At 48.3% G+C, this 25,634-nt stretch overlaps 3 protein-coding genes across 22 annotated transcripts; 2 read left to right on the top strand and 1 right to left on the bottom strand.

The window, feature by feature from the left end:
* Window positions 1-936: 936 nt before the first annotated feature.
* On the top strand, window positions 937-15,627 carry NEURL4 (neuralized E3 ubiquitin protein ligase 4). 8 transcript variants are annotated; one of them, XM_056817630.1, is made up of 30 exons: window positions 1,423-1,716; window positions 2,187-2,616; window positions 3,106-3,171; window positions 3,350-3,378; window positions 3,535-3,657; window positions 3,932-4,043; window positions 4,129-4,217; window positions 4,503-4,575; window positions 4,838-5,105; window positions 5,327-5,508; window positions 5,918-6,003; window positions 6,195-6,357; window positions 6,485-6,683; window positions 6,781-6,857; window positions 6,953-7,031; window positions 7,975-8,150; window positions 8,343-8,471; window positions 9,320-9,465; window positions 9,630-9,860; window positions 10,058-10,156; window positions 10,509-10,670; window positions 10,948-11,115; window positions 11,600-11,758; window positions 12,163-12,342; window positions 12,623-12,710; window positions 13,018-13,125; window positions 13,352-13,496; window positions 14,140-14,252; window positions 14,415-14,589; window positions 14,878-15,627. In XM_056817630.1, exons 1-30 carry the CDS (start codon window positions 1,438-1,440, stop codon window positions 15,080-15,082), a joined length of 4,539 nt encoding a protein of 1,512 aa, XP_056673608.1. In that variant the 5' UTR covers window positions 1,423-1,437; the 3' UTR covers window positions 15,083-15,627. The 8 variants fall into 8 exon arrangements, 7 of the variants coding, with proteins under 7 accessions (XP_056673612.1, XP_056673608.1, XP_007483420.2 ...); XM_007483358.2 differs by having other exon boundaries at window positions 3,350-3,657; XM_056817629.1 differs by having other exon boundaries at window positions 1,423-1,587; window positions 3,350-3,657.
* Window positions 15,628-16,712: 1,085 nt separating this feature from the next.
* Window positions 16,713-19,905, top strand: GPS2 (G protein pathway suppressor 2). Of its 7 annotated transcripts, none has more exons than XM_056817638.1 (11): window positions 16,713-16,869; window positions 17,424-17,599; window positions 17,983-18,092; window positions 18,198-18,310; window positions 18,471-18,550; window positions 18,637-18,719; window positions 18,998-19,145; window positions 19,227-19,316; window positions 19,395-19,474; window positions 19,556-19,651; window positions 19,732-19,905. In XM_056817638.1, exons 2-11 carry the CDS (start codon window positions 17,506-17,508, stop codon window positions 19,813-19,815), a joined length of 978 nt encoding a protein of 325 aa, XP_056673616.1. In that variant the 5' UTR covers window positions 16,713-16,869; window positions 17,424-17,505; the 3' UTR covers window positions 19,816-19,905. The 7 variants fall into 7 exon arrangements, with proteins under 7 accessions (XP_056673616.1, XP_056673614.1, XP_016286326.1 ...); XM_056817636.1 differs by having other exon boundaries at window positions 16,724-16,869; window positions 17,405-17,599; XM_016430840.2 differs by having other exon boundaries at window positions 16,735-17,193; window positions 17,405-17,599.
* Window positions 19,906-19,981: 76 nt separating this feature from the next.
* EIF5A (eukaryotic translation initiation factor 5A) lies at window positions 19,982-25,137 on the bottom strand. 7 transcript variants are annotated; one of them, XM_056817641.1, is made up of 6 exons: window positions 25,026-25,137; window positions 22,250-22,435; window positions 21,231-21,335; window positions 20,944-21,075; window positions 20,784-20,857; window positions 19,982-20,639 (listed from the first exon to the last, which is right to left on the bottom strand). In XM_056817641.1, the coding sequence occupies exons 2-5, from the start codon at window positions 22,412-22,414 to the stop codon at window positions 20,795-20,797; spliced, it is 465 nt and encodes a 154-aa protein (XP_056673619.1). In that variant the 5' UTR covers window positions 22,415-22,435; window positions 25,026-25,137; the 3' UTR covers window positions 19,982-20,639; window positions 20,784-20,794. The 7 variants fall into 7 exon arrangements, with proteins under 7 accessions (XP_056673619.1, XP_001365196.1, XP_016286327.1 ...); XM_001365159.5 differs by lacking the exon at window positions 25,026-25,137 and adding an exon at window positions 24,564-24,903; XM_016430841.2 differs by lacking the exon at window positions 25,026-25,137 and adding an exon at window positions 24,549-24,811.
* Window positions 25,138-25,634: the final 497 nt, after the last annotated feature.

Consider the following 25,634-nt stretch of genomic DNA (forward strand, 5'->3'; position numbering starts at 1 on the left):
GAGATTAAATATATTTGGGGGTCTTTGACATTAGCCTTGATGGAACTAATTTTTAGCCCTAGGTAAAGTCATTTCCACTTCAGTTTCCTCCTCTGTTAAAAAAAAATTAAATTGGAGTGTGTAAGGATGGTGAGTTGCATTTGATGAGCTCAAAGGCCCCCTCTGGAACTAATTCTTATTCAGTTCACGTCCAGCTTTTGGTTATCCATTGCTAAAACTACCGTCCCATTCGTCACTCATTGTTTTGAGAGCCCCTTAATGCCGGGCTTGATTTAAGCCCAAAAGCAAGCTTCATTTTTCCTTCAGTGCTGCAGCGGGTTAGATAGTCCTCGGTGTACAAAGCCTTATTAATAAAACACAAGATCTTTACCAATTCTCGGTCGGAGGTTTAATGATTCTGGAGATGGAGAAAACGGATTTCTGTGGAGAGGACTAGAATAGGGTACATAATTTAAGGAAACATGTCTACCACACCCCCAAGAGGAACGGATAAGGTAGCAGCTATGTCCGGACAATTGTTGCCTAGCAAAAAGATGTAAGCGAAGCCGTAAAAAAGCCGAGATTTTACCGGGGAAAGGAAATTCTTTTTCATGCACCCTAGAGCATAGAAGTCGTAAAGCAATGGGTTACATTATTAGACTTAGATAATTCCTTATATAAGGAATTGTTATTCCTTGGCCGTAAAGTAACAACTTAACGGGACGGAATGGGGGACACATCTCACCATTGAACAAGTAGAAACGCCTGATAAAATGTTTCCCAGCTGTCGTAAAGTAAGAGATGACATACGACTGTCCTTCTGAGGTAAAGCCACGGGTTCACATCTCTTGCCTTTCGTATTGCTAGGCAACGGTTTTCTGTGTGCGGACACGTGGGGAGGGGACCTTGGAACTAATAAAAGCAGCTTGACGTGATGTTGTAGAGTTGGGATCTGGGCCACGCGAAAAATCTCTTGTCCATAAGCTAACATCGAGGCGGGGTCTCAATGGCTTTCTTAACGGTACCTCCTAAGCTCGCGCCCTTCCACCATAAAGGGACCAATACCTCAGCAAGGGGTGTGTATGAAAAGAGAGGCTTACGCCAATCCGTTGTCGCAAAGCAATTGCACCACTGTGCCGTAAATCAAACTTGTCGATTGTCGTCCTCCGCGGTTCGGTTACCCTCCCCCATCTTGGTCCTTTTATTTTCGATCCTATTCCCTTTCCACCTGACCATTCGGCATCACTTCTAGTGGGGCGGGGCTGACCTCAGTGCTCAAGGCTGACCTCAGTGCTCAGTGGCCCGGCAGTGCCGTAAAGCAAATTCACTAGCCTCCTTTCTTCCTTTTCGCGTTACCCGTCTTGGTTGCCAAGCTGCCGATAAGCGCAGCTGTCGCACAGGCCCCGGTGTCAGTCAGCGTCGGAGCGGGCGGCGGCGGCGGCGGCGGCGGCGCTGGGGATGGCGGCGGGGGCGGGGGGGGGGCCTGGGGCCGGGACGGGCGGTGGTGGTGGCGGCAGCAGCGGCGGCGGCGGCGGCGGCGGCGGCGGAGGCGGAGGCGGCGGAGGAGGAGGCGGAGGCGGGGAGCTGCACCCGCGCACTGGGCGGCTGGTGAGTCTGTCCGGGGGTGGCCGCACGGCGCGGAGGCAGCAGCCGGGCCAGGAGTTCAACCATGGGCTGGTGCTGAGCCGGGAGCCCCTGAGGGACGGGCGAGTCTTCACGGTTCGGATTGACCGCAAGGTGTGGCCCGGCCCCGGGGGAGATGGGGTGGGAGGGAGGAGAGGGGGAAGAGGGAGGAGTGGGGGGCGTGGGGGGGGGGAGGTGGCGATGAGTTAGGGGAGCAGAAGCTCTCTGGGCCAAATAAGTGAAGAGCATATTGCGCCAAGGTAATGACAACAGAGACCCAGCTTCTGAGGAGCAGAGACTTGAGGAAGGTAGATGACATTTTTCTTTGTTTTATTTTCTGAGGACTTGTCTCAGAGTAATGGAGATATTCAGACATGTAAAAAGACTCAGGGAATTGGAAAGACCAAGCCAAGGAGACTAGGAGAATGACTAGGAAGTCAAGGAGACAGCCAGATAAAAAGGAAGAACTTTTGGAAAAAAGAGGAGGGACCTACTGTAGGACAGAAGACCAGAAGGCCTTCGGTCCACCTGAACTGTTTCTTCCTATGCCCCTCTCCACCCAACTCCCGATTCCCCATTTATAGGTGAACTCTTGGAGTGGATCAATTGAGATTGGAGTAACAGCATTGGACCCAGGTGTACTGGACTTCCCAAGTAGCGCCACAGGACTGAAGGGGGGCTCTTGGGTAGTGTCTGGGTGCTCGGTGCTTCGGGATGGGCGTTCAGTGCTGGAAGAGTATGGGCAGGACCTGGACCAGCTGGGTGAGGGGGACCGTGTGGGTGTGGAGCGCACAGCAGCTGGTGAGCTTCGACTCTGGGTCAATGGGCGGGACTGTGGTGTTGCTGCTACTGGCCTTCCCTCTCGAGTCTGGGCAGTGGTCGATCTCTATGGCAAGTGCACTCAGATCACCGTGCTGCCCCCAGAGCCTGGTCTTGGTACCCCTACACCTCCCCCTGCCCCTGCCCTGCCCCCTGGGGACACTTCTGCTGAGCAGGGGCCCTCCGGAGATGAAGGTGAGATGCCACAATGAAAGGAGGAAGAGGGTCACAGGTTGGGAACACAGGAGACATTTGGGAATTTGCATATATATGTATATACACATATGTGTATATATACACATATATAGAGAGGGCGGGGGAGTAGAAAAACAGCTAGAGGTGTGGAAGTTTGGCACAGTTGGTGTGTGGGAGGGATAGCTGGGATTATAGTCTGTGGAATAGTTGGGAATGTATTTTGCAGGGAAACATTTGGGTATTTATGGAGTAGAAGAGGGCTAGGGAGGGGTCAGGAAACAACAGAAAAGAAGAGGTTGGGAATATTATGGAATAAAGAGATATGGGAAGAGAAGAATATGGGCAAAATAAAAACTGGTGCATGCAGAGCAGTTGAAAGGAATGTTTTGGGGGTGAGGGGCTAGGCCTGGGAAAGTGTCCTGGTTGAGAGGACCAGGGGGTGAGGGCTTGAAGACCTTACTCCCTTCCCACCCCCACCCTGGTCCCTAGCCCTCATGCCGCCCCAAGCCCAGGCCCAGCTGGACAAGTTTCCCAACAGCCTTGAGTCGGAGAATGGTGAGGGGTGGGGTAGGGAAGGGAGGAGGGGGTAAGAGGTGGCTGGACTGAGGAAAAGGAGAGGGGTGGATAAATGGGAAGTGGGTAATTGAAGGGGAAGGGCTTTCAAGAAAGGGGAAACAAGCTTATTAGAGGACTAGGACTTTATTTTTCCCTTTTCTCAATTTATTGAATTCAGGTTTCTCAGGCATGGAACTGTCAGAAGTAGTGAGTAATGCCATCCTGTCTGCTTACAATGGGGGACTTCTGAGTGTCAGCCTTGGCTCCCCACCTGCAGAAGGGCCAGGACCCAGTACTGGTGGAAATGGACTCCCTGCCCCAACTCCCCTTACCTCCAACGATGCCCTTCTCTTTCATGAGAAGTGTGGGACCCTCATCAAACTTAGCAACAACAACAAGACAGCTGAACGTCGACGACCTCTAGATGAGTTCAACAATGGAGTTGTAATGACAAATCGCCCACTACGTGACAATGAGATGTTTGAGGTGGGAGCTCTGGGGCCTTGATTCTAGCTTTTCTCAGAAATCTAAGTGTATTATGTCTCAGTTTAGCTCTCTAAGCCTTGTTCTGTGGGGGACCCAGATATTTGATACAATAATCTTGATAAGGGGGGGAGTGGGAGGTCTTGGGATGGGCCAGAATTTTTTTCCTTAGTTTTCCCTCTACTTGGTAATAGGAGGAGTTAAGCTGAGTATCTGTCTCCTCCATCACCATTCTGTTCTTCCTCCCTCCTACCTGCTGACTTCCTTCCACCCTAAGATTCGAATTGACAAGCTAGTGGATAAATGGTCAGGCTCCATAGAAATTGGAGTGACAACCCACAACCCAAACAGCCTGGAGTACCCAGCAACTATGACCAATCTTCGTTCAGGTACTAGAGATCTGAGCCCCTATGAGGAATTGGAAGGGAATATCTCAAGACTGTAACTAAGAGGAGTAAGGTTTTCCTTCTATAGGCACTATCATGATGAGTGGCTGTGGGATCCTGACCAATGGCAAAGGGACACGCCGGGAATACTGTGAATTCAGCCTAGATGAGCTACAGGTGAGAGCCAGGGTCAAGCCTGGAAAAGTATCGGGGAGAGTAAGAGTAGACTTTCTTCCTATTAGATAAATTAGGGTGTTTGCAAGTGGGTGGTAGTTGGGGGATGGTGAAGTGGCAGGAAAGATTTTTTGTTCAGTCTGCCCTTACTATTGCTGAGACCTGTTGTCCATCTCAATAACATAGATAGATGGGAAGATGCCAGGATTTGGGCTTCTTGAGTGTGGGAGCTGGGGATATGGGTTGGGAGGAAAGTCTGAGTGCTATGATATTTCTTGTGCCCCCCAGGAAGGGGACCACATTGGTCTCACCAGAAAATCCAGCTCTGCTCTGCACTTCTTCATCAATGGAATTGATCAAGGTAAGGTGAAGAAAACAAGACTGAGGTACTCAAATCCACTAGGGTGGAGTAATTGGGTAGGAGTTGGGAATGAGGTTGATATAGAAAAGTTTTAGAAGATTTGAGTTTAAGGAACGTAAAAGATGGGAGTGACCCAAGGTTGACTTGTTCTCTACTTCTTTCCCATTCTTCTTCCATGATTTCATGTTATCTTTGGACCTCTTTCTGAGTTTGTCTCTTCTTATGGCTTCCTTCCTTTTCTTCTTTTTTGACCACTGGATAGGTGTGGCTACTCCAATGACACCCCCTGTGGTGTATGGTGTGGTGGACTTGTATGGGATGGCAGTGAAGGTGACCATTGTCCACAACCACAACCACAGTGACCGTCTTCGACGAAACAATGCTATTCTTCGTGCTCTGTCTCCTGAGGGTGCCCATCGTAGGCCCCCTCCTGGCCTTGCCCACTCTGAACCTGATCGCCTGCTGTTCCACCCCAACTGTGGACAGAAGGCAGCAATCACTCATGAAGGACGAACTGCTCTTCGACCCCAGTATATAGTCCATGGATAGTAAGGGGCTTGGGTGGGTCAGGATAGAGGAATGGTTCTTTAGAATAGAGAGATAGAGTGGCACCTAAGGGAAAACTGTAGTTTGGGAGTTGTCTGACTAGGGGAAATCTCCCTAATCAAGAAGAAAAGGAAACTGGAATTTGGGGGCTACTGGAAATATAGTTATGGCTGGGTCTTGACTCCCTATTTTACTCTACTCTCAGTGCCACTGATGACTTCAATCATGGTGTGGTGTTAAGTAGCCGGGCTCTTCGAGATGGAGAGTTATTCCAGGTTCGAATTGACAAGATGGTGGACAAATGGGCAGGTTCAATTGAGATTGGGGTCACCACCCACAATCCAGCTTATCTGCAGCTGCCTTCTACTATGACCAACTTGCGTTCAGGTAAGGGGCTCTTGCTCCAAGGATAAGGAGCAGTGTTTGGAAAGGGATGAATTTGGATAAGGATTTGGAAACAATTTAGAAAGCAATGTAGAGATCAGAGAAGGGTAGAGAGCCAAGTTCTGGGAAGGAAAAAAGAGCTGGGATTAAGGAAAATGGGGGTCTTTCAATCCCTTTTGTCCCCTTAAGCTTTATAAAACCATAAAATCTTTAGTGATATCTAGCCCTCCCTAGTTTAGAGAAATAGGCCAAGATAGGTGAAATGATTTACTAGTCCAAGGTCATATCCTGAGTCAAGGACAGAGCTGGGACTAAAACCTCGTTCTTCAGATTTAAAATCCTACTCCTGTAATATGCTCTCCTGACCTCTTAATCATCTGCACTTCTTCTAACTCACACTTTTTCTCACCAGGAACTTGGATGATGACCGGGAATGGGGTGATGCACAATGGAACAACCATCCTAGACGAGTATGGTCACAACCTCGACCGACTCAAGGTTTGGTGGGATTGTGGACTTTGTTTCTCAAAGGGCTTAATAGGTGGGGCTAGAGGATGGAGATGATTTCCCACTCCTACCCTAGGAAGAGAGAGTATAGTATGGTTTGTGGTGGGCAGTAGATAACATCCTGCCCAACACTAATCATGGTTCGGTTCAGGGATTAGGACCAATTTATTCTTTTTCCCAAGGCTGGGGACACAGTGGGTGTAGTGCGTCGTGAGGATGGCACCCTCCACTTCTTTGTTAATGGAGTGGCCCAAGGCCCTGCAGCATGGAATGTGCCTCCAGGGGTTTATGCTGTCGTTGATCTCTATGGCCAGGCTGCACAAGCCACCATTGTGGATGACTCTGGTAAGGAAAGGACATAAAGACAGCAGGAATCACTTTAGGGATCTAGAAGGGAGGGAAGGTCTGGGAGGAGTTGAAATAAAAGAATTGTGAAGAATGGATGTGGTCACTCCTGCCTCCTTATCCCTAGAGTTGTTGCCACTCCCTGATGACATTTCTGAGGGAAATAACCAACTGTCACCGAGTTCACCTTCATCTGGGGCAGGGACCACTGACCTTCGATTCCACCAACTCCATGGCAGCAATGCTGTCATCACTAATGGGGGCCGAACAGCACTCAGGCACAACTGTCGAAGTGAATTCAATGATGCCATCGTCATCTCCAACCGGTCAGTCCCATGGGAGATACAAGCATCAACTTACCTTTCCTCTCTGCCCCCTCTGATGCTTTCAAAGACATCCAAACTTCCCCCTTCTTTTTGGTAGGGCGCTTCGAGATGGAGAACTCTTTGAGATCGTTATCCAGAAAATGGTTGATCGTTGGTCAGGGTCTATTGAGGCTGGTAGGTTGGTTAGGGTGAATCTAGATCCTTGAAAAAGTTGACATTCAATGGTTACTTGAGCCATAAAGGGAATGGACCCCTCTTTCCCTTCTCAGGAGTGACTGCCATACGACCAGAAGACCTAGAGTTCCCCAATACAATGACTGACATTGACTATGACACGTGGATGCTAAGGTGAGGCAATTTGTTCATCTATTTTCTACTTCCTGTCATTTCATTTTTTTTGCAAGCTGATTGTATTTATTTATTTTTAATGTTATTTGGTCAATTTCAAACATTATTCCTTGGTTTAAAAAATCATATTCTATTCCTCCTTCCCCTCCCCCCACTCCTCCTGTAGCAATTCACCTATTTCCATGCTGTTGATGTTTGCACTAGGATGTTCATTTAGGGTCTACATCCCCAATTGTATCTCCCTCAACCCATGTAATTAAGCAGTTGTTTTTCTTCAGTGTTTTTACTCCCACAGTTATATTTCCTGTCATTTCTTGCATGCCTTATTGCAAAAGGCTTCCCAGGCACTAGGTAGGATAAAGGAAGGAGAAATCAAAGCCCAATTAGACAGAGAGAGCTATTGTTGATGGGAATTCCCATAATTGTGGTCTAAACTGTTGCATAAGTATAAAGAAACAACATATATATATCATAGAAGGGAGAAAAGAATACAACAGGGCATGTAGATATTATAGCAGGAAATGTTTTAGTTGAAGGACTGTGTTGAAATAGGTTTAGGGTCATCTCACTAAGATGACATCCTAGTTGAAGGGAATGGGGCTCAGTGAAAGGCTAGACCTGGAAAAGTGCCTTTTATCAATACTCTAAGGGAAAAAAAAATTTTAAGCCCTTACCTTCCATCTTGGAATCAATACTGTTTATTGGTTCCAAGGCTGAAGAATGGTAAGGGCTAGGCAATGGGGGTTAAGTGACTTGCCCAGGGTCACACAGCTGGGAAGTATCTGAGGTCAGATTTGAACTCAGGACCTTTCCTATCTCTTGGCCTGGCTCTCAATCTACTGAGCTACCCAGCTGCCCCCTCTAAGGAAATTTTTTGATAACAGGTGGATTTCCCTATTTTGTCAGGGGACTTAATTCCCCTTTCTCCTACTTTTCTCAATAGTGGCACAGCTATCATGCAGGATGGAAACACAATGCGAAACAACTATGGCTGTGACCTGGATTCCCTAGGCACAGGCTCTCGGATTGGCATGATGCGTACTGCTAAGGGAGACCTGCATTACTTCATCAATGGCCAAGACCAAGGGCCTGCCTGTTCTGGCCTCCCTGCTGGGAAAGGTGACCTCCCTATTCAGGAGTCCATGTCTGGCCCTCTAGCCTCTAGTTCTCCAAACCAACCATTTCCCTTTAGGGATGCAAGACATTCCCTCAACCCACACCCTTCTTGGGGACTCAGATACCTTAGTCCTCATTCCCTTCAGGATTTCAGGCAACTGGTGTCCCAGCCCCTGCCTCTCCCTCTGACCCCAGAGGTGTATGCTGTGGTGGATCTCTACGGCCAGTGTGTCCAAGTCTCCATTACCAGTGCTACAGGCCCTATGGATAACAGCCTGTCAACCAGCAATGCCACTGAGAAATCTTTTCCTCTTCATTCCCCAGGTAAGGGCTTCAAGGAACAAGGGATCTGTAGATAGGAGAGTGTTGAAAGCCACATAACAGAAAAATTATTCAGTTGAGACTTATGGAATTTTTGTAATATGGGATAGGATAGCTGTGGTCTTGGGGATCATAGATAAGAAAAAATTCTCAAGGATTTAGTGGTAGTAAGGCAAATAAAGTCATTCAGGGGATAAGAGAGGTAGGCCTGGAAACAGGAGGTCTTTGGTTCAAATCTGTTTCCGGTACTTTCCAGCTGTGTAATTTTGGACAAGTCACTTGAACCCCAATTTTCTAACCCTTATTGTTGTTCTGCGTTGCAACAGATACTTAGCTTTGACTCTTAAGACAGAAGGTAACAGTTTAAAAAAGAGAGAGAGAGATAGTGGTAGTTTCAGCAGTATAGAGTATGAACAGGTCATTTTTGATGAAGGGGAAGATTTAAGAATTCAGAGAAGAATGAAAGCAGGACAATTCACATTAGCTTTTTCTTTATGAAAAAATGTCAAGTTCATGATTGAGACTTGGAGGCAAGGAGGTATTCTGGTTTGGGAAGATGTATTGCTATATGTCCTTACTGTCCCTTCCAATTTCCTGCATGAACAGGAAATAGTCTACCAAGTCTTTTCACTTTCTGCAGAAGCAGGCAAGCAAAATTGGTGTCTCTCTGGGTAGAAGATGGCCTCATAAGGTTTTTTTGTCACTAATCATTCCAGGATTCAGCAATGTCTAAGCACTTTCTGGCTATCAAGATATGTGCTGAAATTTATGTTCTACTCTCATCTTCAAAAAGTTATGCTTCCCATATTTCTAAGTCCTTTCTCCCACTTTATGTATTGTGCCTTTCCCAGTGGCTGGTGTGGCTCACCGATTTCACAGCAGCTGTGGAAAAAATGTGACATTTGGAGAAGATGGTACTCGGGCCATGAGGGTAGCTGGCTATGCTCATGGCCTAGTCTTCAGCATGAAGGAGCTCAGGACTGATGAAGTGTTTGAGGTAGGAATGCAAGATGGTAGGATGGGGTTGGAGGCCTCCAGTGAAAATTTTGAAGAGAACTATTAATGGACAGATTTGGAGAAAACTCAGGACAATTCATTCTTCTGCCTCTTTCCTCCTGACTTTGCCTCCTCTCCTGAATCCTTCCCTCCTCTCCCTGCCAGGTACAAGTGGAAGAGCTGGACGAGAAATGGGCAGGTTCATTCAAAGTAGGACTGACAACACTTCTGCCAGGGGACTTGGGGCCTGGGGGAGGGACTGGGGCAGGGCCAGGGCTGCCCACTTCATTACCAGAGCTACGGACCAAGACAACATGGATGGTTTCTGGCTGTGAGGTGAGGCGTAATGGACAACTTCAGCGGATGAACTATGGACGAAATCTGGAGAGGCTGGGGGTGAGCAAGGCCTTGGAAAAGGGGTGGATTTGGCATATTGACATAGATTTCTGGGAGGACTGAGAAGTAGCAGAAAGGAGTGTTGTTAGGAGAGATGGTGTGAGGTTATGGATAGGGAGAACAGAGGATAGTGGGCTAGAAGAGGACAGTGTAGAGTACTGGTGATTTATGATCCCTGGTTGGAAATCTCTGGGCAGGTGGGAAGCCGTGTGGGAATACGTCGAGGGGCAGATGACACAATGCATATCTTGGTGGATGGTGAGGACATGGGGCCTGCAGCCACTGGCATTGCCAAGGTACTGGTGTTGGATTTTATCATTTCCCTGTCCTTTATTCCCAGGCCCACATTCCTTACTTTACTCCTTTTCTTCCATTTTGGTTCCTTCCTATCAGCCCTCCTTAACACTTTTTGCCCAACATCCCTCCATAGGTAACATCTTTCCCCAGTGGTTATTAGGTTTCACTGCTTACTTTCTCCCCTTCCCTTCATCTTCTCTTCTGTTGAGATCCATGATGTCTTATCTCTCCCTTAGTCTGTTCCCTCAGCTTTTCTCCCCTATTGAGTGTAGGGTTTGTGTGAAGAGCTGCAGAATGGGGAGAAGGAAGTATGCGGTAATACTCCACTCCCTCACCCATATGTGCCCCCAGAATGTGTGGGTGGTGCTGGACCTGTACGGGCGGGTGAAGGTCATCTCCATTGTCAGCTCCTCAATGCTAGAGGAGATCGAAGGCACCAAGCCGCCCTCCCTCAGCTCAGATACTGGCAGTGAGGGTGAGGAAGATGAAGATGATGAAGAACCAGGCATCATGGTAAGAGCTGAGGCTTGGGGAAAGTAAGGGTCTTGATATCAAGTCTCTATAGTCCATGCCACCATCTAATTGAGATTACACCTTCTGACCCGTATCTGCATATCTTAGATATTGGATGCTTGAGGAAAGGGGTGGGAATGTGTCTGGATATCCAAATATCTCATTTGGGCAAGAGATTCTCATTATGGAGAATTACTCTTCCTTATTTTAGGACCTGTGAGAATGGAAAAGGATAAGTTACAGCCCTTAGCTGACACCCACATGGTCCTTCCAACAGGGTGAGAATGAAGCAGCTGTGGTTACCCCTGCAGCCCTCGAGTTCCTGGAGAATCATGGGAAGAACATCCTCTTATCCAATGGGAACCTGACAGCCACACGAGTGGCCAGCTATAATCAGGGCATAGTTGTAATAAACCGGCCCCTGATTCCCCAGCAACTGGTCCAGGTGGGCTGGGGCCTTGTCTCCCTAAACAGAAAGGGAACTCCTTGCCCTGAAGAACTCTTTTTCTTTCTATTCCTTCCAACCCCAGTTGTTTCCTTGAGTTTCCCTTCTTGCTGAATAGATATTAAGAAGGTACAGCATGACTATCTTTTGGAAAATATGAAATAGAATGTTGGTTTCCCTTCTAGAGAACCCTTATTTCTGTTTCAGAATCAGAAAAAAATTCAACACTGTCAATAACTTCTTTTATGAATGACACCTTTGTTAGTGAGCTTTTACCTCTTTCTACCTAGAGAGAAAAACATACAAAATTAACATGGATAATGCTTGTCTGAGGAGGAAACTGTCAAAAACCAAAGTTAAACCATTCTCCTTATTGGCAAGGGAAGTAGTTTGTCCAGTTTACCCTAGACCATCCCCCCTCCCTCCAGTGCAGCCACTTCCTGTGGGTCAATGGCTGCTGGGAGGTAACCTCCCCTCCCCCCAGGTGCGACTAGACTTCCTGAACCGGCAGTGGACTTCATCCCTGGCCCTGGGAGTCATTGCCTGCCCCCCTGAGCGGCTCAACTTCCCGGCTTCAGCTTGTGCCCTCAAACGGGCCTCCTGGCTACTTCGGGGCCAGGGTATCTTCCATAATGGCCTCAAGGTGGGCAGGGGCATATAAAGAAGGGGAACAGGCCTGTGGGCAAGGCAGATCCAATGAATGGAGATAATTGGGATATTAGGAAGGAAGGAAAGGGCCCTGGAAAATGGGATAGTATAAGAATTAGGGAGCCATTTGAGCTGGGGGTAGAATATAAAAGGCAATGTGAACCTAAAGAAGAGGGGAGGTGGTAGGTAGACCCAGAGGATGGGCCCTGCCAAGAAGATGCAGGAATAAGTATTGGGGGAATCATAAGAGAAGCCTGGGAATAAAAGGTGTACAAAGAAATATATGTTTGGGTATAGAGTGACCAGAAAAGAATATTGGAGAATGGATATTGATTTCTATGGGGTGGTGGGGTTTTTTGAAAGAAAGTGTAGCTCACTTCTCATGCTTCTACCCCTCAGATCTGCGAGAAGTATGGGCCAAACCTGGACACGTGCCCAGAAGGCACGGTGCTGGGGCTGAGGTTGGACGGGTCTGGGGGGCTGCACCTCTATGTCAATGGTGTGGACCAGGGTGTGGCTGTGGCTGAGGTGCCCCAGCCTTGCCATGCCCTAGTGGACCTCTATGGCCAGTGTGAGCAGGTCAGCAGGGGGTGGTTGGTCAGGGATAGTGCTGGAGGGGGGGAGGAATATAGGAAGTTATAGGAGTATGGTGGTGGTGGTTAAAAGGTTAGAATTGGGGGGTGTAGTAAAGATATGATGGGCGGTTTTGAGAGAACTGGGGAGTTAAAAGGGGAAAAGGAATTGAGATTGAAGGGGGGAGAGGGTATGAGGGATGGTATATAGTGGGATTGAGAAAATCCAGTGTGGTAGGGGAAGGCAACAGACCTAAAGTTAACCAATCCTTCTCCTTCCTCTGCAGGTGACAATTATGAGTCTTGAGACAGGGGCAGCCAATGGGGAGGGAGCTGGGATCCAGGGGGACATGGAGAAGGCTGATGTGGTAGATGGTGAGGCTACAGGGAGGGTCCCCATTGGAGAGAACCTTGTTACTCTAATTCTACTCTCTGAACTCCTGTCCCGGCCTTATTAAGCCCTTTGCCTCTTTCTCAGAGGATCATTTCTTTCTGACTCTCCTCCCCAAACACACACAACTTGTGCTAAATGAGTCATTTAAGAAGTTAAAGAGGCATGTTCAGGAGAAGGGGAAATGTCCCCAAAATATGTCCTGCTCCCACCTCTTCTTCCCCAACTCCCATTTGATTCTTTTCTTCTCTCCCCACCCCTTTCCTACTTTGATTTGGCCCAACCCCTCAGGCATCAAAGAGAGTGTGTGTTGGACCCCACCTCCAGATGCCAGTCCTTTAAAGAGTTGTGAATACCATGCCCTCTGCTCTCGATTCCAGGAGTTGCTGTTGCTGCCTGGTGAGATGCCATTCCTTAATTACCATCAACTTTTAGGTCTTTTCTTCTTTGGACACTAGGGGTGCCTTCCTCAAACTCCTAAACAGTTGGGGTGGGATAGGATAAGACTCTTCCTGAAGATTAAGAAGAAGCCAGACTTAAACCTGAACAGAGATACACAGATGAGATATAGACTTGGGAATTCTGTAGGAAATGTAGTCCCTGAAGCTGTTACTTTCTTTGTCAGAGGATTACTTTGTCCCACCCCCCAAGCGAAGCCTTTGCTACTGTGAGTCTTGTCGGAAACTTCGTGGAGATGAGGCACATCGACGTCGGGGGGAGCCACCACAGGAGTATGCCTTGCCCTTTGGCTGGTGCAGGTTCAACCTCAGGCATGTGACTTGGGAGGGTTGGGCAAAGAACCCCAGGGCAGCCTAGGATTCGATGCAGCACAGAGAGCTTGCTTTTATTTTCCAATATTATCCGTCTAGAACAGATTCCTGTTAAGAAAATGACACCAAAATCGAATTTGTAGAGGTATTTTATTTTGTTTTTGTTGTTTGTCTTTTCCCTTTGCCCTCCTAACCATCCTGTGTCATTCCCTTTGGGAAAAAATAGTAAAGAAGGTCATTGGAGAATCTTTTTTTTTCTTCTTAATTTTATTTTAAAGAACAAGGCCATAAGACACCAGCAAGCAGGACAAAGCTATACTGTGCACTTAATATATACCTGAAACAAGCTGTACATAATGGAGATCTGTAGTTTCTTGTAAAATTCTCTTTCTGTTCTACTATAGATATATAGACACTCATTTTATTTTTACGTTCAGAATTTTTTAAAGTGTATAATAATGGGAAGTAGAGGACCTGGGTTTGAATTTTGATTCTTTCTAGATCTATGCTTCTAGGATCCTCTTTCTTACCAGATAGTTTTCAGCAAGACAGCTGGATAGAACAATTCATTTTGTTTCTCTCTGAAGAGAAATGGTTTTGAGGTGATCAGAATCAGGTAGACATAGACATTTCTTTCTTGCAGGGTGAATCCACGACTGGAGACAGCCACACTATCCAAGAAGTGGCACATGGCCTATCATGGGAGTAGTGTTGGGGCTGTTCGGAGGGTGTTGGATCGAGGGGAGCTAGGGGCAGGTAATGTGATAGGAAAAAACTGAGGGACTGTATGTTGAAGGGAGTGATTGGGGGAACTAGGACTCCCCTTGACATGGAAAAGAATGAGTCATACAAGAGTGGGGTATAGGAGGTGGGGGAAATAAAGGGGAAGACCCCCTAACCATTCCCCTTTCTCCTCAGGTAGTGCTTCAATCCTAAGCTGTCGACCTTTAAAGGCAGAGCCAGGGTGTGGGTATGGAGAATCTGGTGAAAACTGTGTCCCTCCTCCTCCTCGGGAGGAGCAGCCCCCTCCTGTGCTGCTTTCCCCCTCCCTTCGGCATGCTGCTGGGACTGATGCCCTTGCTTCCAAAGTGCAGTGAGTAAGGGAGAATAAAGGGAATGAAAATTGAAGTTGGGGGGTTTTTTAGGGATGGGGGGTTTGATGAAACTTAAGAGGGAGGTCCCTGCAGTCCAATTTTACCCACCTTGTTTTCCACTGGATTTTGGGTTCCAGTCTCCTCCCTTCCAACTTTTCCCTAACCTATTGGTTTCCCAAGACCCCTTTATTCACTCCTGTTCCACAATTTTTCCACCATGTGTTTGTACATTTTCACCCCTTCCTATCCTCATCCAATCCCAACAGTCTCTTCTTTCTTGTCCTTAGATTTCGGGACCCCAAATCTCAAAGGCCCTACCAGGCCCAGGTGGCATTCCAGGTGTGTGTACGTCCTGGATCCTATACACCTGGCCCACCTTCAACAGCCCTTGGGGGCCCACCTGACCCCCACTTTAGCCCTGCTGAACTTGAGTGGGTGACCAAGGAAAAAGGTGCCACGTTACTCTATGCCTTGCTGGTACGAGTGGAATGAGAGGATATGGGGCCCATATTGCCAAGCACAGTTGGCAAGGAAGGTTTATGGACTTGAAAAGCACCAACTTTTTATACATGCCCCCAACCATTCCCAGGGAGAAGGGATATGGTAGAGGCACCTTCATATTTCCAGGGGCCTTTGCATTTTTGTTTAGGGAAGTTTCCAATTTGGGGAGATGGTTCTCCTGGGTCTGGGGATACCCACAAATTTTAGGGGAATCGTGATCATCCAGAATGTTTCCCTATGCATTGGGAAAGTCCATGGAGGCTGAATTTGGAAGGCCTCCCTCAGTGAACTCTTCCTTGACCCCACTACTTCCCTCCCTCTCCTCATGCACTGATTTGGGGGAACTCCCATCACTTAATTTATTTCCGTTGTTTCTGGTTAATGTGAATTCCCAAGGGGAGTTGTCTCCCTACCTTCTCCGTTGAAACTTTTTCCAGTGGGAAGGATTAGCTGGGGAAGAAGGAGCCACCCCTGTACAGCTGTTACATACTCTGATTTCTTAAAGAACTGAAATAAACATCCTGTCTCAGATAAAACCTTGTCAGTTCCCGTTTCCACTTGCACTCATCTAGAGAAATCTTAAGCCAAGGGAGTTTCAAGGAGTAGGCAAATAGGTTTCTCAATGGATAAAGTGTGAACTTGGAATCAAGAGGTTCAAATCCTGCCTTAGATACTTGGTAGCTGCTGTGTCAGCCTGGGTTTAACTTTCTATGTTTGTTTCCCTATTGCAAAATGGAGATAACACCTGCCTCACAAAGTTGTGAAGATCAAATGTAAAGCACCTTGTAAACCTTAAAAAGAGCTATATAAGTAAATGCTAGTTATTAGGCAGAAACACTGTAGTTTGTTTTCTTCTATATTTATGCTCATCCCTCTTCCTGACACACTATAGTGTTTGGTCAAGTTATTTTCTCCCTCAATGTCATTTCCACCTAGAAATTCTCAGGAAAAAAGGAAAAATTGACCTTACACCTTTCTCTGCATTAGTGCTGGCACTACCCTCAGTTTATGGTTCCCTTTCCAAGGTTATCACAGAATTTTTGATTGCCTGGTATTGAAAGGTCAACAGATATAACTTGATTCCAATTACTTTGGGAGTGGAACTGATGGATTTAACGATGACTCCTTTAATTCTCTTTAGTTGAGAAGCTGTTTTTAAATATTCTTGAAGCACTATTGATTCAAGGCAATGTACTGGGGGTTAAGGGACTTGTTCCAAATTCTGAGTCTGCCACTTAGTAGTGTTCTGAGTTCCTTCTTTTCTGGGCCTTAAACCGTAAAATACAGTAATTGGACTAAAAGATAGCTAGGGGTTTCACCTACAATTGGTTATTTGAGCCTTGGCTCCTGCCCACGCCTCCCGTAGGAGTACCCACAAATAGGGGTTAGGTTTTCTCAGGGCGGGGGAACCTCCCATTTCTCCCTCGGAGACCCTAGGCCCCTCAGTAGAGGTGGGAAAGTCACATGTTGGAAGAGAAGGGCATTCCCACCCGTTCATTTAGGTTCCTTCCATTCCACCGCCCCCTACGTGTCTCACACGCCCCGCGCCTGGTCGAGGGGCAGGCCTAACGACGTAGCTCGACTGCCCCGAGCCCAGTGCAGGACGCGCAGTCGCTGTAGTTGCCTATTCTCCGGCGCCCGCCCCCTTCCCGCTCAGGCTGCAAGCAAAGCTTCGCCATCACCCATCTGTGCCCCCGGAAGTACTTAACCATGAGTAAGGAAATGACGAATTCCCAGAGGCCTGTAGGAGGGCTGAAGTGAGGAAGAAGAGGAGGCAGGTAGGGAGGGGCTGGGGGCCCCGAAGTTCTAATGTAAGTTTTGGACCCTGGTCGCGCCTGCGCAGAACGGGGCCACTGCTGGTAGCTGCTGGACAAGTGGGGAAGGTGGGGAAGCCTGTGGAGCACTCGACCCAAACCCCGCTAGCCGAAGCAGGTGATGGGCCCGAGGGGTGGTGGGGCGCCTGACGGGAGAAGCACGTGACTCGCCCCACACGTCCTGGCGGGGGCGCCTCCAGAGCCCCAATAGTCTCCGGCCCCGCCCTGTGGCCCCGCCCGATCGCTGCACTTCAGGGACTGAACAGCCCTATGGGGAGGGGAACAGAGGTGGGGCTCGGGAGTTCCGCGCACCCCTCCTGGAGCAAGGCGCCCAGCCCCACTGACCTATCCGGGGTGGATAGCCCGGTTTCCCACCTTATTTCTTTGGGATGGTGGGGTGGGTTCTCCGGTCCACTCTTCCCAGAATGGATTCCAGTGGGAGTACCTAGAGCAAACTATAATACATCTTTGTGATAATACTTATTCCCCAACAAACCAGATTTCTGCTGGGTTACTAGATTCATTTCGAGAACTGGATTGTCAGTGATCAGGTCTCAGGATACGCACCCCAGTCTGTGTGACAGCACTCTGCCGGTCACCATGCCGGCCCTGCTGGAACGCCCCAAGCTCTCTAATGCCATGGCCAGGGCATTGCACAGACATATAATGATGGAGCGGGAGAGGAAGAGACAGGGTGAGTGAAGCTGCCCCCAGCCTTGGGCTGAACACTTCAAGGGAACAAGACTGAGCCCTGTAATTTAGAGATATATCCTCTAGCTATGTTGCAGGGGGAGGAAGGGAGGTAATCCAGTAAGTAGCCTTGCAAGTTGAGTCCCCATTTCACAGTTGAGAAAATTGAGGCTACCAGGTTAAGTAACTTGCCCAGGGTCACACTGCTGGAAAGTGCCTGAGGCTAGATTCGAACTCGTTCCCACCTCCAAACCCAACATTAGCCTGGGCTTCAACTGCCTCAAGTTGTCAAGTGATCCTAGTTGAGGACTTGTGAGCCCCTATCTAAGTTTGTTTTCTGTGTTTAAAATGAAAAGGTTTTAACTCTTCCCTGTACCCCTTCCCCAGAGGAAGAGGAGGTGGACAAGATGATGGAACAGAAAATGAAGGAAGAACAGGAAAGGAGAAAGAAGAAGGAGATGGAAGAAAGGATGTCACTGGAAGAGACCAAGGAACAGGTAAACAGATTTTTACAGACACACCAATTCATGTTCTTCACTCACCCCGATTCCCTCCCCCTACTCAGCAGACCTCTTTTCACTATCTCTCCATGATCCTCCCAGATCCTTAAGCTGCAGGAGAAGCTACTAGCCCTACAAGAGGAGAAGCATCAACTCTTCCTGCAGCTCAAAAAAGTTTTACATGAAGAAGAGAAAAGGCGCCGTAAAGAGCAAAGGTGAGAACATGAGAGCTTTGTGAAAAGGGAATTTGGGTACTGAGATTTTAAAATTTCATGTAATTTCCTTGACCCCGTTTCTTCACCTGTAAATCTTTTCAGGTTCCTTCTACATTTTATCTTACTATCAAAGTCTTATGGTCTTTAACTCTCCCTTTAGTGACTTGACAACACTTACGTCTGCAACATACCAACAGGGTCTGGCTGTGCACACAGGGACACATCTTCTCAGCATGCAGGGTGAGGTGGACAAGGGGGAAGGGTTGGTACAAGTAGGGCAAGGATCACAGGATGTCTTAGACTCTACTTTTTGACCAACTTCACAGGCAGCCCTGGAGGACACAGCCGACCAGGGACTCTTATGTCTGCTGATAGAGCCAAACAGATGTTTGGACCCCAAGTGCTCACAGTAAGCAGACAGTAACAAATGGTCTATCTTCCCTAGTCATAAATTTAAGAGCTGTCTGTGGTAGTGAAGGAACCCAGGGCATGGGTTCACATCTTATTCTGCCTTGACAACTTCTCTAGCAAGTTACTATTGGCTCATCTTTCAAATTTGGAAATGTAAACTCTGGCAACTTGGTCTTTTATATATATTTATATAAATGCCTGGTATTTTCATCTCAAAGTCAAATAACAGCATATTTTCTAATATTTGAATATTCTAATCTTTCCTGTCTTCTCCAGACCCGTCATTTTGTGGGGTCAACAGCATTTGCAGGAACCTCAGAACATGGGCAATTCCAGGGCAGCCCTGGAGGGGCCTATGGGGCCCAGCCCCCACCTCACTATGGACCTACTCAGCCTGGTTATAGTCCCAGCCAACAGCTCAGGGGTAAGGATAAAAATGAGAACGGAAGTAGGGTGGAAGTGGAGATAGCTGAATATTTGGTTTGTGTCTAACCTGCTCCTTCAGCTCCTTCAGCTTTCCCTGCTGTTCAGTACCTGTCACAGCCTCAGCCACAGTCCTATGCAGTACATGGCCACTACCAGCCCCCACAAACAGGTAATGCCAATTGTGGATCATTTTATCCTGTTTCCCAGTTCATTAGTTTTCATATTCACTGATTTATCCCCACCTTAGGGTTCCTGCAACCTGGAAATGCCCTTTCCCTTCAGAAGCAGCTGGAACATGCTAACCAGCAATCTGGCTTCTCTGATTCGGTAAGACCCAACACTCTTGGGGTGGTTTTATAGGAATGTTTGAATGATCCTGAAGTTCTGACTTATTGCCATGTGTTACAGTCATCCCTGCGTCCCATGCACCCCCAAGCTCTTCACCCAACCCCTGGGCTTTTGGCTACACCCCAGCTTCCTGTACAGATGCAACCATCAGGAAAGGTGAGGATTAAGTGGGATTTAAAACCCCATTTTTGAAAATGGGGTTGACACTGATCTTTCCTACTTTGTTCCCATAACAGTCAAGCTTTGCAGCCACCAGCCAGCCAGGCCCCCGCCTCCCTTTTATTCAGCACAGCCAGAACCAACGTTTTTATCACAAGTGACCTGAGGACCTCTACACACAGCCCCAAAATCGGGGCCATGTCCTGCCTCCCCAGAGCTCCAATTAATAAAATTAAACTGCCATCAGAGAACCTGTTTCCTGCTGTCTGAATTCCCTCTGTTTCAGCCCACTAAAGTCACTAGAAAAAGTATATGAAGCTTGGGCAGTCATATTAAACTTGTAGTTTTATTCAGGTTTGATTTTAACAAATGTGTCAGGGAGAAAACCGCAAGGAGGGGTGGGGCCCATGGGTGCTAGGGGCCCTCCTGGATGCCTGAGGAGGGGAGTAGAGCCCCCTCCCCACTCCTGTCCCTTCTCCCACTAAAGAGATTTGGGTAAAGACACAGGCAGATGGGGGGGAGGGGTCTGGTCCCCTGTTGGAGGAGGGAGTGGTGCTAGGTGAGGTATAGGGAACCAGGGGGCCAGACAGATAGGTAGGTCAAGGGGACAGGATTTTTGCCAGAATCCAGAATCCACAGCTTTCTGCTTCCAGATTGAATAATAAAAAAGAAAAAACTAAATCTCAAGGAGCCCCCCATCCCTTCTCCCCCACCAGGGCTGTAGTGTGAGGTGGGGTAGAGAAGGGGGCAGTTTTACCAAGGCTCTGCCCCCATCTTGTCCAAGGGGTTGGGGGAGACAGAGCTGGACTAAAGGGGTGGGGTGGGGTGGGAGCTCCCCGGACTGAGGAAAAAAAACCAAAATAAAACATCAAAGAAATAAGAGTAGGCGGCCAGCCAGGGTAAGGCCAAAGCCAAACCAGGCTGGGGAGGAGAGGGAAGGCCTCTTCAGGCGCCGATCGCTGCTGCTCCTGCAGCCACCACCACCCTGAATGTGGAAAGAAAGATTTAGGTAAAGTACAACCAATACATAGCATGCAAAACAGATAAAGTATTACAGCAAAACAGGGGAGTGGGGTGGGAGTCTAGAAGAGATTCTAGATAAGCAAAGAAAATATAAGATCCCACTTACCTGGGGGCCAGTTACTTTGCCATGGCCTTGATTGCAACAGCTGCTTCCTCTGTCATGGCTGACAGCACCGTTATCTGTAGGAAAAGGAATCAAGGTCTAAAACTCTATCATAAGATTGTTAATTGGAAAACGAAGGTGGGAGGCGGATATTAGGATTTACCAGAATCTCTTCTCCACAATCATACTTCTGCTCAATCTCCTTGCCAAGGTCACCTTCAGGTAAACGCAGGTCCTCCCTCACCTCCCCACTGTCCTGGAGCAGTGAAAGGTAGCCATCCTGAATCCCAATCAGCTAGGGAATAATAAGGAGTGGATAATCAGAATTCATTCCACTTTCCATCAGGAACTCCACCCCCGACTTTTCAACCAAATCTCAAATCCAATTCTTTTCTCACATTTAAACCCCCCCCCCCCCAAGCCTTAAATGTTAGAGCCCTTTCTAAGTACCTGGAAATCATTTCTCTTGATATTGGGCACATCCATGTTGTGGGTTGAAGGGCAGATATCTTCATATTTCTTCCCAGTAAAGATATCGATACCAACCAGATGAACCTGGATACACACACACACATGTGTATATTACAGAGAAATCAGCAATTTTTTGAAGGGAAAGCGGGAGAGACAGGCATTGGGGATGTTTTAGGGCACAAAAAAAAAGCCAAGAGTTTGAGGGATAAAAAAAAAACACCTGGACACACTTGAGAAATGATTCTAGGAGTTTTGGGGAACAAGATGGGAAGGGGCAGAGATCAAAGCGTTAATAGAATTCATGACAAATACAGATAGCCCCAACCTCCAAAAACAAGAGGCAAGAGGTTGAAGAATCTGGAAAACAGGCTAAGTCTGAGTGTTGAGACAGAAAGGAAAATAGGAATCTGGGAACAAACAAAATAACTACTCAGACAAATTATAAAGTCCAAAGTGAGAAGAATGATCCTGGGGAAGTCTATATTGAACAGGATCAATTAAAAAAAAAAACTAGCTTTTTCTTATAAGAAAAGTAAGCGTATGCCAGAAAAAAGTAAAGGACAAAACCCTTGAAATTTCAAATATTGGGCATAATGTTCCTTTAGATCTTTCTGACCCTGGACAGGAGAGGAAAGAAGCTAAACTATTCATAGGTAAAAACAAAGGAATCTAAAAAAGGTCTTCTGAGGCTAGAAGAAATAAATATAAAGTCAGGATCCCAGAGCAAAGAAAAAATGAGGCTGTGGAATGAAGTCAATGGTGGTAAGAGACTCTCAAAGGAATTTTAAAGGTGAAAAGAGGAAAACTGAGGTCAAGGTAGGAATACAAAATGAAGTACTGGTTGGCCAAAAAGCCAGAAAGGCAAAGTCGGGAGTCATCAGAGATCTAATAATCTGGGACAGAGAGTAAGGTTTAGGAAGAACCAAGAGCCAAAAGGAGGCAGGGAAAAGAATATAAGCAGGCTAGGAAGTCAAAGACAAAATAAGAGCATTTCTGACCTTGGCATGGCCATGCTTTCCAGTCTTGGAGGTGGACATCTCAACTATCTTACAGGGCCGGCCTTTGAGCACCACAAAGCCATTCTTGCGCAAGGCAGAGCACTGCATGGGAAAGGTTGCTGATGCCCCTGCATCCCCTGTCTCGAAGTCCAGGTCATCTGCCATTTTGAGAGACTTCTATTCCAACTAAGAGGGAAAATAGGGGGAAAGAAAGAAAAAAAAAGGCGTTATTAAGGGGTTCTTTAAAGTTCCCTCATAGCTATTCTTCCCCTAGTTCCTGGATCTTTCTAGAGGTTAGGAACTTGGGGGAAGGGGGGGTGTAGTGGGGATGGGGAAAAAGATGGTAGAATTTAGGGTAATACTGATAGTCCCAGAAAATAAGTCCATTTTTTTCATTCTCACATTTGTCACACACACACCCCCCAAAGGGAGCCAGGGCTATAATTAGTTAAAGAGCTCTGAGCAACTGGGTGGAGTTGGGCTAATGCTAGGGGACTGGGTGGAGACTCAAGAGCTCAGGGCTCCACCCACAGTTGTGTCACACACCCCTATACCTACCAGTGGAACAGGAATCCACAAGGAACCTTAGCCAAAGAGATTCCCAGCCACCCAAACCCAAGCTACCAGATTCTGTCAGGGGAAGGGGAGAAAGGGAAAGGATCTACTCACGCTCCAGACAAGCAACCTAGTCATTGCTCCCTCAGGAAACCCAAATACCAGGCCTCCCCCTAGGGGCCCCTCCCACTTTTCCCAGCATGCACCTGCACTTCAATAGGCCTCGGGCCCAGGCGGCACATGGGGTAAGTTTGGGGTTACAAATCCAACCAAAGGGCTAGGCTAGTGGTGGTAGTTAGGAGTTGCACTGAATATATTTAAAGAGATAAGGAGGCAAAAAACCTACTTTAGGAAAGGATGGAGAAAGGAGGAAAACAGTGGCCATCTGGAAGCCTGTGTCATGGTTTGAGAACTCAAAGGTTCCAAAATACTACCCAAAATCAGGAAGGAAAAATGCTTTTTTTTGCCCCCTCCCCTTTATGTAATGCAAATTAATGGGGGAAATTTACCAAGGGCTAAGGAAGTAAATGTACCCCCTCCATCCTTTCCTTTTATCATTTAAATATTCTCCTTAAGCCTCCCTTCCCCTATCTCTTAATTTCTGGGATAGTTCTTTTTTAAATCCAAATTCTTCACTCCAAAAGAGAAAGGAGATAAATACTGTTGTATGGTGTGAGGCCTAAGTGGCAAGGTTATCACATGCTAACAGGGGCCTCTCCAATCTGCTTTAAACAGTAGTGCTAATACTGAAATCAACCCAATTGCCAATTTAGCCACCTTAATTTTGTTTCATACCACCCCCTTTAAATGTTCCCCCCTCTTTTTTGCTTATCTTCTGGACCCTCACTCAGGATTTGGGGGGATGGGAAAATAGCCCGCCTTCTCCCTTGCCCGGTGCCTCCCTACCCTAGGCCCCTCACCCCTCTGCTGGAGGCCTCAAACACACGATGTGGCAGAGTTCTAGCCACCTCCATGGGGTCCCCCTCTGCCTTGAATTTCCTGCCCCCTCCCTCACGACTTAACCCAGGCCATGTGGCCTCACAGTCCCCCTCCCTCCCACTCAGAGCCACCTTCTCCAGCAGAGGGAAATCGAGGGATTTCCCCCAACGCCCCCCCCAATCCAACTTCCTGTACCCCAAAAGCCCCTCCCCCAAATGTTTTAGCTCTCCTATAGCCTCTCTCCCCGCGTGCCCCACCACGGCCTTCACGTGCCCAACCCCCGACAGAGCAATTCTCTCCCCCCCTCACGTGTCCGCGTGGGGCGACCCCAAATCCCTCTCCAAGTCTCAATCCCAACCCCAACGGTCCCGCGTGGCTCATTCTCTCCTCCTCCCCCCCTCCGACTCACCCACGTGGTCTCATTCCCTCCCCCTCCCGCGAGATGAATCCAATCTCCAGGTCCCCTCGTGGTCTTCTGCTCCAGGTCCTCCAGCGTGGCGGCCCCGCGCTCGCCGTTCTACCTTCCCCCAATACCCCCCCCCGCCCTGCGTCGCGCCAACGTCACCCGCCCCGGGACCATAACCGCCGCACCTCGCGCCAGACCCGCAAGGCGAGCGCGCGCTCCCGCCCTTTCCTTCGCGCTCTTACCCCAACCCTCCCTTCCCAGCTTGGGCCCCGCGAGGCGACCGCCTGCCCTTCCCCTCCCCCGCCTGTCTGCCGGCCTCTCCGTTCCACTCCATTCCATTCCCTCCTCTCAGCTTCCCCGACCCGGGCATTTGCGCACGCGCACACTACCCGCCCTCACCTCGTGCGAACGTACCGACTGAACCCCCGTCCGCCCGCCGCAAGCTCAACCGCTACCACCAAGCCTACTGCCGCCGCCGCCGCCGCCGCCGCCGCCGCTACCGCTGCCGCTGCCGCTGCTGCTGCACACGGGTCTTAGTGCGCAGGCGCTGGCTCCCCACTGACCAACCAAGCAGCCGTCTGACAGGCGCGCAAGCGCTCTCCCTCTCTTTTCCCCCCACCGCCACCACCCCCCACGCTCCACCCCCGCACTACGCAGGCGCATCGGCTCACTCCCCACTCCTCCCCCCTCCCACCCACCCATTTATCGATTAATGCGCCTGCGCATTCTGTTCCTCCGAAGCTTTCCCCCAATACTCCCAATGCTCGAAACAACGCGCAAGCGCACTTATTCCCCCACCCCGTCCTCCCTCCTAAATTCTCTCGCCCAACCAGGTAGCCCCTGCGCCTGCGTAATAAGAGATACTTCTCGCCACACCCTCCTAAGGCAAGTCCGCGCCTTCAGAGCGCATGCGTATTATGCCGCCCACTCCTTCCTTTGCCGACGTCGCCAGTAAGCTGGAAAGACCTCGCCACTCCAGCTCCGGTAGCCTCTAGAGAACGCCCCACCCAAGTTTCACCACACTGCAGTTATTGCGCATGTGCCTCAGGCAACCCGCAGTGTGTCTCCCCCACACACACTCCGAAACGGAGTAGCACCCGTATCCGACTTGTGTACGAAGTTGCTTTCCTATCTCCTGTCTTCTCGAGTCCTCAGAGCGCGTGTGCGCGACGAAATCTATGCCCAGCTTCTTAGATCCAACATGTTCACCCCCCCCATCTACCATAGAGTTACAATGGGAGGCTAGAGTGAAACTGCTTTCTACCACCATCTTGTTTCAAAGACCCTTAAATAGTTTCTATGGCAACTATGGAGGTCATTCTACTGTGAATATTACTTAATCGTGTAAGGTTAAGAAACATGAGTGTAAAGAAACTAAATCCTACTTTGTTGGTGAAATTAGGCCTGGGGATCCTCTGGAATGGATTATCTTTACAAAAGATAATGATTTAATTTGTGAATTGGTATAAGAACTTTGGAAAGCAA

The sequence above is a fragment of the Monodelphis domestica genome, chromosome 2 (genome assembly GCF_027887165.1).
Source record: "Monodelphis domestica isolate mMonDom1 chromosome 2, mMonDom1.pri, whole genome shotgun sequence".
Taxonomy (NCBI): domain Eukaryota; kingdom Metazoa; phylum Chordata; class Mammalia; order Didelphimorphia; family Didelphidae; genus Monodelphis; species Monodelphis domestica.

Excerpts from the sequence above, each read along its gene's own strand:
- EIF5A (XM_056817641.1), bottom strand. The coding sequence starts at position 22,414 with ATGGCAGATGACCTGGACTTCGAGACAGGGGATGCAGGGGCATCAGCA. Across the intron at positions 21,336-22,249 it reads GAAAGCATGGCCATGCCAAG|GTTCATCTGGTTGGTATCGA; the intron begins GTCAGAAATGCT and ends GTGTGTATCCAG. Across the intron at positions 20,858-20,943 it reads ATTGTGGAGAAGAGATTCTG|ATAACGGTGCTGTCAGCCAT; the intron begins GTAAATCCTAAT and ends CTTTTCCTACAG.
- NEURL4 (XM_007483358.2), top strand. The coding sequence starts at position 1,438 with ATGGCGGCGGGGGCGGGGGGGGGGCCTGGGGCCGGGACGGGCGGTGGT. Across the intron at positions 6,684-6,780 it reads GCCATCGTCATCTCCAACCG|GGCGCTTCGAGATGGAGAAC; the intron begins GTCAGTCCCATG and ends TCTTTTTGGTAG. Across the intron at positions 9,861-10,057 it reads GAAATCTGGAGAGGCTGGGG|GTGGGAAGCCGTGTGGGAAT; the intron begins GTGAGCAAGGCC and ends ATCTCTGGGCAG.
- GPS2 (XM_056817638.1), top strand. The coding sequence starts at position 17,506 with ATGCCGGCCCTGCTGGAACGCCCCAAGCTCTCTAATGCCATGGCCAGG. Across the intron at positions 18,093-18,197 it reads TGGAAGAGACCAAGGAACAG|ATCCTTAAGCTGCAGGAGAA; the intron begins GTAAACAGATTT and ends TGATCCTCCCAG. Across the intron at positions 19,475-19,555 it reads AATCTGGCTTCTCTGATTCG|TCATCCCTGCGTCCCATGCA; the intron begins GTAAGACCCAAC and ends CATGTGTTACAG.